Below are 12,032 nucleotides of genomic sequence, written 5' to 3'. Positions count from 1 at the left end.
TGGTGAAACAATTTTTTATATTGTTCTAATAATATTTTTAAAAATATTTAATAATTAAAAGATAATTAAATATATTTAATTTTAATAAAAGATTGTCGTATAATTTTATAAAGAATAAAAAAAATAGCAGAGAATTGATGAAACAAATAATTTTATTTATTTTTTAAAAGAATTGATGAAACAAATAAAAAGGTGAAAAGATTGTGGAGAGAATTTGGCATAGAGGATGAAAGTTGAATTAAAATCTGTAGCGTCCGATTACATGAGATAGTGTGAGTGATATATTAGAATCCATATCCCAACAAGATGGAATGGAACGATTTGAGCCACAATTGTTGATACTAGTAAACTTACCCATACGGACCCATGGCCATATCTGAATTCGGTGGAAATGAGTTCACTCGCACCCTATTCTCATTCAGTTGGGACTTGCCTCACTTCCTTGCAGTCCCATAAACGCAACTATTCACTACCACCTCTTACTTCTTACACAATAACAACATGCTCTTACCAACAACTACCACCACTTGTTGTACAAAAGGAGGAGAACCAATTGAAAAGAAGAGACGCAATTGGCCTCGCCTTCAGTTTTGGTCTTCTTCATTCTTTATTCCAACCGCTATCCACCTCAGCTGCAGAAGCAGTTCCTTGTGAATTAACAGTGGCTCCTTCAGGCCTTTCCTTTTGTGATAAAATTGTAGGCACTGGTTCTCAAGCTGTTAAGGGACAGCTTATTAAGGTAATTAACCATTTTTTGTCATCACTCTTCCCTTTCTTCTCTCTTTTAATCGGTATCTTATGTTAGGCACATTATGTGGGGAGATTGGAGAATGGGAAAGTTTTCGACAGCAGTTACAATCGTGGCAAGCCCCTTACGTTTCGCGTCGGTGTTGGAGAGGTAACATATTATCCTTCATTCATAAATAAATCTCTTAATACTTTCCTAATTTATTAGTAACTATATAAGCAATCTCAATAACTAATTAGTTTACTTTTCTCTATACTTTTAACGTTATTATTTTTGGACAATGGTATTAGTTAGTTATGCAACCTTGTGTATCAAATTTAATTGATATTAGATATACCTATATGGCTAACAAGTAGCATTTTGTAAATGTAAGGAAAAAAGTAAAGCTCTTTTGAGATTTTGATTGCTGAAATCTGACTGAGTATATATCTAGGCAAGATCTATGGTGAACCACTCAGTACTTAAGAATCATTTGAAACTCTAATGACAGTCGACGGTGCAACTTTGAAGTAGAAGCTCACGATCCACCTCATTCTCAAGATGGAGACAACAACAAGAAAAATGAACACGAGTCAAGTTTTGAGGCACACATATTTGTTTTTCCTTGTTTTTGTTGAACCTCATTGATCAAGTCATCATCTAATGAGGACGAGGAGGACCGTGAATTTCTACTTTCATAAAGCGATGTCTGTTGTTGTTGGAAGTTTGAAATGATTTTCAATTATTGATCTATGTTGGACCACTTTGACACTATAACTTCCCTGTTTTCTATGCTTATTTAATTTAGTGAGCCTTTCATTGTAAGCTGTTACAGAGTTCACTGCTGTACAACAATGCTGAATATTAACAAATTATTCATTATCCTTATAGGTTATCAAAGGATGGGATGAAGGCATTTTAGGAGGTGATGGAATTCCTCCTATGCTTGCAGGTACTTGTTTTTTCAGTCACTGTAAATTCATTCTTTTATGAATTATATATGATATGACATGTTGAGGTGAAATTATTTTCCCTAAACAGGAGGTAAACGTACATTGAAGCTTCCTCCACAACTTGGATATGGTTCAAGAGGTGCTGGTTGTAAAGGAGGCAAGTAGTTTTTTTTTTTCCCTTCATAGCAATACTTTTTACTTTGCCACCATTATAAAAAAATTGTCCACATATTTGTACGGAGAATAAAGATCAAATTTGGATTGCTCCTGGTTATTTTGCAGTCTAATTGGTAATAATAGGGTCACTCAAAGATGAAGTATTGGTTACTGTTCTATGATTTGCTTCATTTTCAATATACAAAACTTGATAGGGATGGTTGTGGCACTAATTAAAGTTGCTGCGGCATAATGATGCAGAATATAAAAACAAATGGAAGATCATTACGAGGAGAAGGAATGATTTGTAGGGAGATGGACACTTGAAATTTCGATTTTAGTTACAACATAGTATAACTAGCTAGTGGCTACTGACATGTCTCTTTAAACTTGAATGTACTTGTTAAGAATAAAACTTACGGAAGATATTTCTTAATTGCATAGAGAAATTAGAATCCTTAAATTAAGTTCTTGAAGAAAGGAAATATGTGCAAAAATCATACCATGACAGACACTGCACATCCTTTGATCATAAAGAACATGGGAGACTGTAGAAACATGTTTACAAACAATAGCGAAACAGTACTATTCTAGAATGTTTTTTATTTATGAATGATTAACTAATGATTAATGAATGAATCTAGAATGGTACTTTATCCACACAAGCTTAGGATTTGATCAGAATAGTAGCAATCTAAAGAGTTATACATTGTGTTGTCTTTTGGAGTACTTAAATGTATCTTTTCTGCATCAATTTTTTTTTACCATTTTTCTTAGCTAAGCAGAATTTGTAACCTGGTTTTGGTGCAGGTTCATGTGTCATTCCTCCTGATTCGGTACTCTTATTTGATGTGGAGTTTGTTAGCAAAGCATGATTTACAAGTCCATGGCAATGAAATTACCTTCCTTTGATTTCTTTGGAGATTGGAAATTAGATTAATATTTTTATCCCTTTTGAGTTTATGTTTGATGGGGCTGTGAAATTACATCCAATGAAAGGTGTTCATAATTTCAGCAGTCTAATCCATCCACAGAAGAGCATTTTTAAAATAAAGAAAAATTTGCCTGGTAAATTCATGACTATGCAATTAACATGTTTTGTTTGTTTATCTCTAGTTTTGGTTTCATAAGCTTAGATAATGTAGGTGGACTGTGATTTTGGTTTTATCTTGTGTGGACCGTGATTTTCTGTCTCCAAACCAGAAAGAGAGCTTGCTGCATTGGGCTCATGATGTAGTCTCTAAATAAAGTATCCTGGTTGCCACAGTTCTTTGGATTATTGAAACTACTTTACACTCAAAGTTGAAGACATCTCAATATTTATAAATTATAATTGTTTTCTATGTATCTTTATATTTTGAAATTATAATATGATTTTTTTCGTTTTTAACTTTATTAAAAATATATTAATCTTTTTTTTTATGAAAAAACAACCTTTCAGCAACTCATCTCCTAATTATGCATTTGATTATTCACAAAATCTATTGAAGAAAAACTTCTAAAGTTGTCATATGCAAAATCAAAATTGCTTCAGAACTAAAAACACCAGTAAATATATGCAATATATTTTTTAGATTCCACTAATATATCTAGAGTGCATCATCAGAGCTACCAAAGATCCAATACTACTACCGTGTACCATACCATCTCTTAGACGAGCAAAGCAAAGAATAATAATGATTCTAATTACCTTTTTGTCATTTGCTTACCATTTTCATTTTTTAAACTAGAGGAAAGAGACATTGGACGCCAAATGAATCCTTATAAAACTTTTCCTATTTTGATGGAGAGTGTCCTCTCTTTGAACCCTTTATAAGTTGATGATCAAGAACAGGAATTATTTTCAGTTTCTCTTAGTGTCATATCCTTCTTCTTGGTTGCTGAAACAGCTACTACTATGTTGTTGCTGTTCCTCTGCTTTGCATCCTCTTTATGCATGCCATAGAGAAGTGAGAAGAAAGTAGGAGCAAAGAGATCAATAAGATGTAACTGAAGGGAGATGAATATGTATCCATGCATCAAACCTTCAATATGACATGTCACAAACCAGTATTGGGGTGTGACACGCTAATATATAAAATCAACCTAAATATTCTTATTTACTTATTGAAGAAATCAAGCCATGTCACACCCATCCATATTTTTTTTTAAGCTTAACTTACAAAATCGACTAAGTAGGGTCTATACTTATAACAATGACATAAAACTCCTTTTAGATTTAATCTAGTTTTTTAATGTCAGACTTGTTTTTCTAAATACACTTATTCACACTGAAAATTATTGGACAATGCATGGTGGGTGTAATTTGATGGGGATTGGCTCATACGGTCATACTATATTTATTTATTTTGTAAAATTTAATTGTAATTTTGGTCTCTTTATTTTTACCAATTCATATAATTGATCCTTATTTTAAAAGTCGACAGTTTTGGTCTCTCTCATTTTTTTTTTACTAAAAATAATAATTTGACATATTTTAAATGATGTGGCATACTATTTCATAACATAAAATTATTTAAATGCATTAATTATTCACATGTCATTAATTAAATTACAAAAATAAATTTTTTTGAAGTTATAAATTAAGTTTTTAGATGGTTGTATTGTGATTTCATTAGTCTTAATGATCCTACATGATCATATCATATGTCATGTTATTTAGAACATGTCATATTATCATTTTTTAGTTACAATATTAGAATGGTGACAAAAAATATCAGATTTTAAAATAAAAGAACTGATTTCGTAAATTAATAAAAATTAAAAATCTAAAACTGCAATTAAGGTTATTTCTTATGTTGGAGTTAACACATCTTTACAAAACTAATTTATAAAGAGATTGTGTTTATCTTTATAAACTCGTTTGTTTATTATCTCTTTTTCAAAACGAGAACCCAACAACAATGGTATAAGAGAACTTGATTGGCAAACCATACTTGCATTAAACTAAATATACTTAGCGTACTACTACTCACTATATCCCTTACTATAAGATCTTCCAACAAATTTTAAGCATATTTTAAAAAAAAAAAAGTTTTAGTATTAAATTTGTTCAAAAGAATGTGTTACTTTTACATTTTTATCCAATGATTGATATTATAAAAAAGAAAGAAATTATATTTTCCAATAATAAATTAAATAAGGACAATTTTGTTTCATTAATGCACATAAAAGTTTGAAAAGAGTCTTATAACGAGAGGGGAAAAAAAGTAAAATTAAGTTTTATAATTAAGAATAGAAAGATCATTTGATTTTTGAGAAAAGGATCAATTACGAAATAAAAATGAAATTCATATAATGAGCAGAGCAAATGCTCATCCAGAGAAGCTATACTTTATTATATATACCTAAGGGTAAGAGGATAAATACGAACAAAAAGACATACAAATGAAAAAGATCAAGGTGTATAGTTTAGTTCAAATGATTTACTCTATTAGCTATAGACATAGAAAGGATTATTACATGCTGTCGTTTAAGAATCATGAAGTCTAGGTAGTTTATTTTTTTCATTCTCGAAAGCATTCAAAATACATATTCGAATTGATCAATTTAAAAGTGTATTTTGATCAAAAAAACACAGTTAAATTGATTAATTCGAAAAATATTGGAGTCAAAGAAAAAATTCTCTTAAATTTATGATAAAGAGACCGGTAAACTATAGAATAAGTTTTGAAGACAAACGAACTAGTAGTATTATGGTTTTTTCCATCTCAATTTACTTCTTTTAATAATATAATATATCATATTGATCGGCGTTATATTTTATTTCTCTCAAACACTTTAAGTAAGTGGTTAGAGATTCAATCTCAAAATCTTGCATATAGCGAAAATTTGTCTAACACGAGAGAATTCATTTTGTATAGCTGACAAGTTTTTCTATAAGGCTTGATCTCTAGTATCATTGAAATTTGAAACCCTTGCTTTGGAGGTACAAAAGTGTTCCACACTCGTACAACAAATTTGAAATTCAATAAGCAGATATTATGTTGAAAAAGAATTTTTACTTATCATCCAAATTGATATTTCTGCTCAGATTTGGATTGGATTTGAACCCAATAACATAAACAATCCAATAATAAGATAACATCAATTAGCAATTTTTAACATTTATTAGGACAACAGTACCATTATTGAGTGGTCAAAAAAGACTCATAACAGAAAAAGGCAAGTCATTTGGAGTAGGCAAAAGGGTTTATTGCAACCATTAAGAAATATTAAACGTAGCAAAAGGACATCAGGTTTGGTAACTCAAACCAAATAGAATGACACGAAAAATATAGAATTCAATTGAATTTTTCTGGGTCCTAGTAACATATACAAACAGAATTCATTAAAAACAGAAATAGAGTGAGGATTAGTTGGAACTTAATTTAAGAGGCTTGCGTGGGATTGATAATGCTACATTGACTTTGTAACAATACAATGCCAAATGAACTAGTTTTAAAAATGGATATTCAACTACTGCCTTTCTCTTACTCATTACTCAACTCACATTTTCGTATGTATTTAACGTGAAATTCTTAATATATTCTCTCGCATTTTATATTGAATATCTAGAATGTAATTAAAATTATCCGATTATCCTTATTTGATAGCATGTGATCCAATAGATCTTAAATATACAGATGTAATTTTAAAATTTAAATAAATCTAACTTAACCTCTACAAAATTGACTTATAATATTTAAATATTTTGATGAGATCATATATGATACTCATATGATGCAACTGGGGACTCTTAATATAGGGTGTCATTCACGTTCAGCTACGACACTTAATAAAGCAAAACCGCTACATTACAACTATTCCTCAAAGCATCACCCCAACTAACTACCATCTCTTCCTCATCATACTATATCTTTGTGATTCATAACATATTTTCAATACCATTCCTTTTTTACTTTTTCTTATCAAACCTCAAAGCATTAGACTCTAATTAACTACTGTTTCATTACATTACATTACATACCCTTTTCTTTATTGGATATTTTCTTAACCTTATATTACTATCTCCCATTCTGTTTTCTTCACCCTTTTTCACCTTCTCAGAATCAGCTTATCTCATTTTCATTAATGCATGAGTTGACTAAGTTGTGTTTTCATTTATGTTGTTCATCTCTCATATGTCACTCGTTTCAATGCTTTTTAACTATACGCATGCAACAGCTACCAACTCAATATTCATCTCCAATACACACACACTTCAAGATAATAAGATAACCAAGAATCATCCATCTTCATCATTAACACCAATTTTCTGCTGAACTTGAAGCGAAAGAATCCTTTATTTGGTCAAGTTTGTGAGTGTTTGAAAGTTACAAATTTGAGTCTTAGATATAATGAAGATTTCAACACTTCTTGTAGTAGTTGTGTTCTTTATGTGTTTTATTTCAATGCCACTACTAGTACTTGGCCAAGACAACATAGATAAAGATACAATTTTGAAAGTGCTTTTGGAAGTGAAGAAATCATTTGATAAAGACCCACAAAATGTTTTGAGTGATTGGTCAGAAAATAACACAGATTACTGTAGTTGGAGAGGAGTGTCATGTGGTTTGAACTCTTTAGTTGATGACTCGGTGCATGTGGTGAGTCTTAACCTTTCTGACTCGTCACTCACCGGGTCAATTTCACCATCACTCGGTCGGTTGAAAAACTTGCTCCACCTAGATATTTCTTCCAATTTCCTCACGGGTCACATTCCACGAAATCTCTCTAACCTTGCTTCATTGGAATCTCTGCTTCTCTTTTCTAACCAACTCAGTGGTTCTGTTCCCACTGAGTTTGGCTCGCTCACGAGTCTCCGAGTCATGCGACTCGGTGACAATCCATTAACAGGTATGATTCCCTCGTCTCTTGGGAAATTGTTTAACTTGGTCACTCTTGGACTTGCTTCATGCGAACTCACTGGGTCGATTCCACCTGAACTCGGTCAACTCAGTCTCATGGAGAATCTTCTTCTTCAGGACAACGAGTTAATGGGTCCGATTCCGTCCGAGTTAGGAAACTGCTCAAGCCTCACTGTCTTCACTGCTTCTAACAACAAACTCAATGGGTCAATTCCAAGTGAACTGAGTCAACTAAATAATCTTCAAATTCTCAACCTTGGCAACAATAGCTTATCAGGGGAGATACCGAGTCAACTCGGTGAAATGAGTGAACTCGTTTACCTCAATCTCATGGATAACCAACTTGAAGGTGCAATTCCACCGTCTCTAGCTCAACTGGGTAATCTTCAAAAGCTTGACTTGTCTATGAACAAGCTCAGTGGAGGAATTCCAGATGAGTTTGGCGACATGGGTCAGCTAGGTTACATGGTTTTGTCTGGTAACAACCTTAATAGTGTCATACCAAGAACAATATGTTCCAATGCAACAAGTTTGGAACATTTAATGCTATCACAAAGTGGACTTATTGGTGAGATTCCAGCTGAATTAAGTCAGTGTCAATCACTGAAACAACTTGATTTATCTAACAATTCACTCAATGGTTCCATACCTCTTGAGCTTTATGGGTTGTTAGGGTTAACTGATCTATTGCTCAACAACAATAGTTTGGTTGGTTCAATCTCTCCTTTTATAGGAAACTTCAGCAGCTTGCAAACACTTGCTTTGTATCACAACAATTTGCAGGGTGCTCTTCCTAGAGAGATTGGAATGCTAGGGAAGTTGGAAATTTTATATCTTTATGATAATTGGTTATCGGGTGCTATACCTATGGAGATTGGTAACTGTTCAAGCTTGCAAATGGTTGATTTTTCTGGAAACAGATTCAGTGGGGAAATTCCAATCACTATTGGAAGGCTGAAAAAGTTGAACTTCCTTCACCTTAGACAAAATGAGCTTGTGGGTGAGATTCCTGCCACTTTGGGTAACTGTCATAAAATGAATATCCTTGATTTGGCTGATAATCAGCTCTCTGGAGCAATTCCTGCAACATTTGGATTCCTTGAGTCATTGCAGAAGCTCATGCTCTACAACAATTCTCTTGAAGGTAACCTTCCTCACCAATTGATAAATGTAGCTAACTTGACCAGAGTGAATCTTTCAAAGAATAGATTGAATGGTAGTCTAGCTGCACTGTGTAGCTCACAATCGTTTCTTTCTTTCGATGTTACGGATAATGAGTTTGCCAGTGAAATTCCATCTCAGCTGGGAAACTCGCCCTCCCTTCAGAGGCTAAGATTAGGCAACAACAAATTTTCTGGTGAAATTCCTAGGACTTTGGGAAAAATCCACGACCTGTCATTGTTAGACCTGTCGGGAAATTCACTCACCGGACCGATACCAGCTGAGCTTTCTTTGTGCAATAAATTAGCTTACATTGATTTAAACAGTAATCTTCTTTTTGGACAAATACCATTTTGGCTTGGAAGTTTGCCTCAGTTGGGAGAGCTTAAGCTCTCCTCCAATAATTTTTCTGGACCTCTTCCATTAGGCCTATTCAAATGTTCCAAATTACTAGTTCTCTCTCTAAATGACAACTCACTCAATGGAAGTCTCCCAACTGATATAGGTGATCTTACATATCTTAATGTCCTTCGACTTGACCGTAATAAGTTCTCTGGACTGATCCCTCCGGAGATAGGTAAGTTGAGCAAGCTTTATGAGCTCCAGCTATCCAGGAATAGCTTTAATGGTGAGATGCCAATTGAGATTGGAAAACTTCAAAATCTCCAAATCGTTTTAGACCTCAGTTACAATAGTCTCTCAGGTCGCATCCCGGATTCTCTCGGGACTCTATCAAAATTAGAAGCACTTGATCTTTCCCACAATCAACTTACTGGAAAAATCCCCCCACAAGTTGGTGAAATGAGTAGCTTGGGAAAGCTTGATCTCTCTTACAACAACCTTCAAGGAAAATTGGACAAGCGGTTCACCCGCTGGCCGAATGAGGTATTTGAAGGAAACTCAAATCTTTGTGGAAGCCCTCTCGACCTCTGTAATAGTGATGATACTTCTGGCAGGGAGCAGTCGGGCCTAAGCGAGTCATCGGTAGTGATAATTTCTGTAATTTCAACTTTAGCTGCAATTTCACTATTGATACTGTCGGTAAGAATCTTCTGCAAAAACAAGCAAGAATTTTTAAGGAAAGACAGCAAAATGAGTTATGTCTACTCCTCCTCTTCATCGCACGCACAACGACTACCACTGTTCCAACTAAATGCAGCTGGAAAGAGAGATTTCAGGTGGGAAGATATCATGGATGCAACAAACAATCTAAGTGATGACTTCATGATTGGTTCAGGAGGTTCGGGGAAAATCTACAAAGCTGATTTGGTCACCGGAGAGACGGTTGCTGTCAAGAAGATTTCATCAAAAGATGATTTTCTGTTAAACAAAAGCTTTTTAAGAGAAATTCAGACACTAGGGAGAATAAAGCATAGACATCTGGTGAAGCTAATAGGATTTTGTAGCAGTAGAAACAAAGGAGCAGGTTGGAATCTATTGATATATGAATACATGGAGAATGGAAGTTTATGGGATTGGCTTCATGGGAAATCGGTCAATGCAGGCAAAGTAAAGAACAGTCTTGATTGGGAGACAAGGTTCAAAATTGCTGTGGGATTAGCTCAAGGAGTGGAGTACCTACATCATGATTGTGCACCAAATATCATTCACAGAGACATCAAATCCAGCAACATATTGCTAGATTCCAATATGGAAGCACACTTGGGAGATTTTGGACTGGCTAAAGCACTCGTTGAAAGTTATGACTCTAATACCGAGTCAAATTCTTGTTTTGCTGGGTCTTATGGCTACATGGCTCCAGGTATTGATCAAATTTCTGACTTGAATTGACCTTGATTTGAAATTATTTGTAGTATAACTTCAACTTACGAGTGTAAACTTGTTTGTAGAGTATGCATTCTCGCTGCGGGCGACAGAAAAAAGTGATGTTTACAGCATGGGAATAGTTCTTATGGAACTTGTTAGTGGTAAAATGCCAACAAGTGACTTTTTTGGAGAAGATATGGACATGGTGAGATGGGTGGAGATGAACATTGATATGCATGGCTCTACCTGTGAGAAACTGATAGATCCTGAACTGAAACCTCTTTTACCTAGTGAAGAGTTTGCTGCATTCCAAGTGCTTGAGATAGCCTTGCAATGCACAAAAGCTACAACACGGGAGAGACCATCTTCAAGGAAAGTGTGTGATCTTCTCCTTCATGTAATTAGTAATAGAATGATGGACTTCCAGAAGATGAATTTGGATCAATACAAGTAAGTTTATTTAAGAAGGATAGAAACAAATCCTAATATTACCAGACTTGTGTTCATGAAACTTTTTTTAGCTCATTTTTTGTTCTTTTTTCACATGAAGATTTGGTGTAAAGGAACGATGATAGAGTTGCTGTTATATGTTAATGTTACAACTACCAGCCAAATTTGTCGGCACTTCCCATTAACTTTCATTTTGGATTCTATCATACTTGCTCTATACCTTTTAAATGACACTATCAAAAGATATTTGGTTCTGAAACTATTCATATTAAATGTTTGATTTAATTGCAGTTGTAGTCCCTCTATTATTATCAATTTACAGAATTGGTTCTCTTATTTTAAATGTCGACTGTTTTGATCCCTTCTTTAAATTTTTGAACTAAAAAGTGATAATTTGACATATTTTTAATGACATGACATACAATTCTATTATATAGAACTATTTAGATACATTAATTATTCATATGTCATTAGTTAAATTAAAAATATGAAAAAAAAATTGAAGTTGAAAGCTAAATTTTTACGGCATTTTATTTTAATTTGTATGAGTGTTAATCGTTCTAAATCGTCGTATCATATTCACATTATTTAAAACATCAAACATTATTTTTTTAATTAAAAAAATTTAAAAGATGAACCAAAATTGTCAACCTTTAAAATAGAGAAATTAATTTCATAAATCAGTAAAAATAAGAGAACTAAAACTGCAATTAAACCTAAATATTTTAAAACATATTAAAAATTTATGTTTCTTAGAGAAACTTATACTTTTCATCTTATCATCATTTATAATTTTGCTGAGTTGAACCAGATCCCGGTTCACACTTTCATGGTTCACATTTTCACAGGACTTCCGGATTTTTTTATTAAACCTTCTCAACCTACAAAGCCTCCTCGGCTCCCCAAACATGAGAAAAGAAAATTGAGTAAACTAGAAAAAGTGTAGGAAAACGAAACTTAACAAAAAGA

The 12,032-nt window shown here is 33.3% G+C and overlaps 2 protein-coding genes across 2 annotated transcripts; both read left to right on the top strand.

The window, feature by feature from the left end:
• The first annotated feature begins 299 nt into the window (after positions 1-299).
• On the top strand, positions 300-3,102 carry LOC101501200 (peptidyl-prolyl cis-trans isomerase FKBP13, chloroplastic). Its single transcript, XM_004504576.4, has 5 exons — positions 300-739; positions 806-898; positions 1,619-1,679; positions 1,769-1,837; positions 2,647-3,102. Exons 1-5 carry the CDS (start codon positions 392-394, stop codon positions 2,709-2,711), a joined length of 636 nt encoding a protein of 211 aa, XP_004504633.1. The 5' UTR covers positions 300-391; the 3' UTR covers positions 2,712-3,102.
• Positions 3,103-7,036: 3,934 nt separating this feature from the next.
• On the top strand, positions 7,037-11,227 carry LOC101500871 (uncharacterized). The gene is made up of 2 exons (XM_004504575.4): positions 7,037-10,608; positions 10,697-11,227. The coding sequence occupies exons 1-2, from the start codon at positions 7,176-7,178 to the stop codon at positions 11,065-11,067; spliced, it is 3,804 nt and encodes a 1,267-aa protein (XP_004504632.1). The 5' UTR covers positions 7,037-7,175; the 3' UTR covers positions 11,068-11,227.
• Positions 11,228-12,032: the final 805 nt, after the last annotated feature.

Source organism: Cicer arietinum, chromosome 6 (genome assembly GCF_000331145.2).
Source record: "Cicer arietinum cultivar CDC Frontier isolate Library 1 chromosome 6, Cicar.CDCFrontier_v2.0, whole genome shotgun sequence".
Classification (NCBI taxonomy): domain Eukaryota; kingdom Viridiplantae; phylum Streptophyta; class Magnoliopsida; order Fabales; family Fabaceae; genus Cicer; species Cicer arietinum.
The sequence above is the reverse complement of the archived record's forward strand: the minus strand, read 5'-3'. Positions and strand labels throughout refer to the sequence as shown.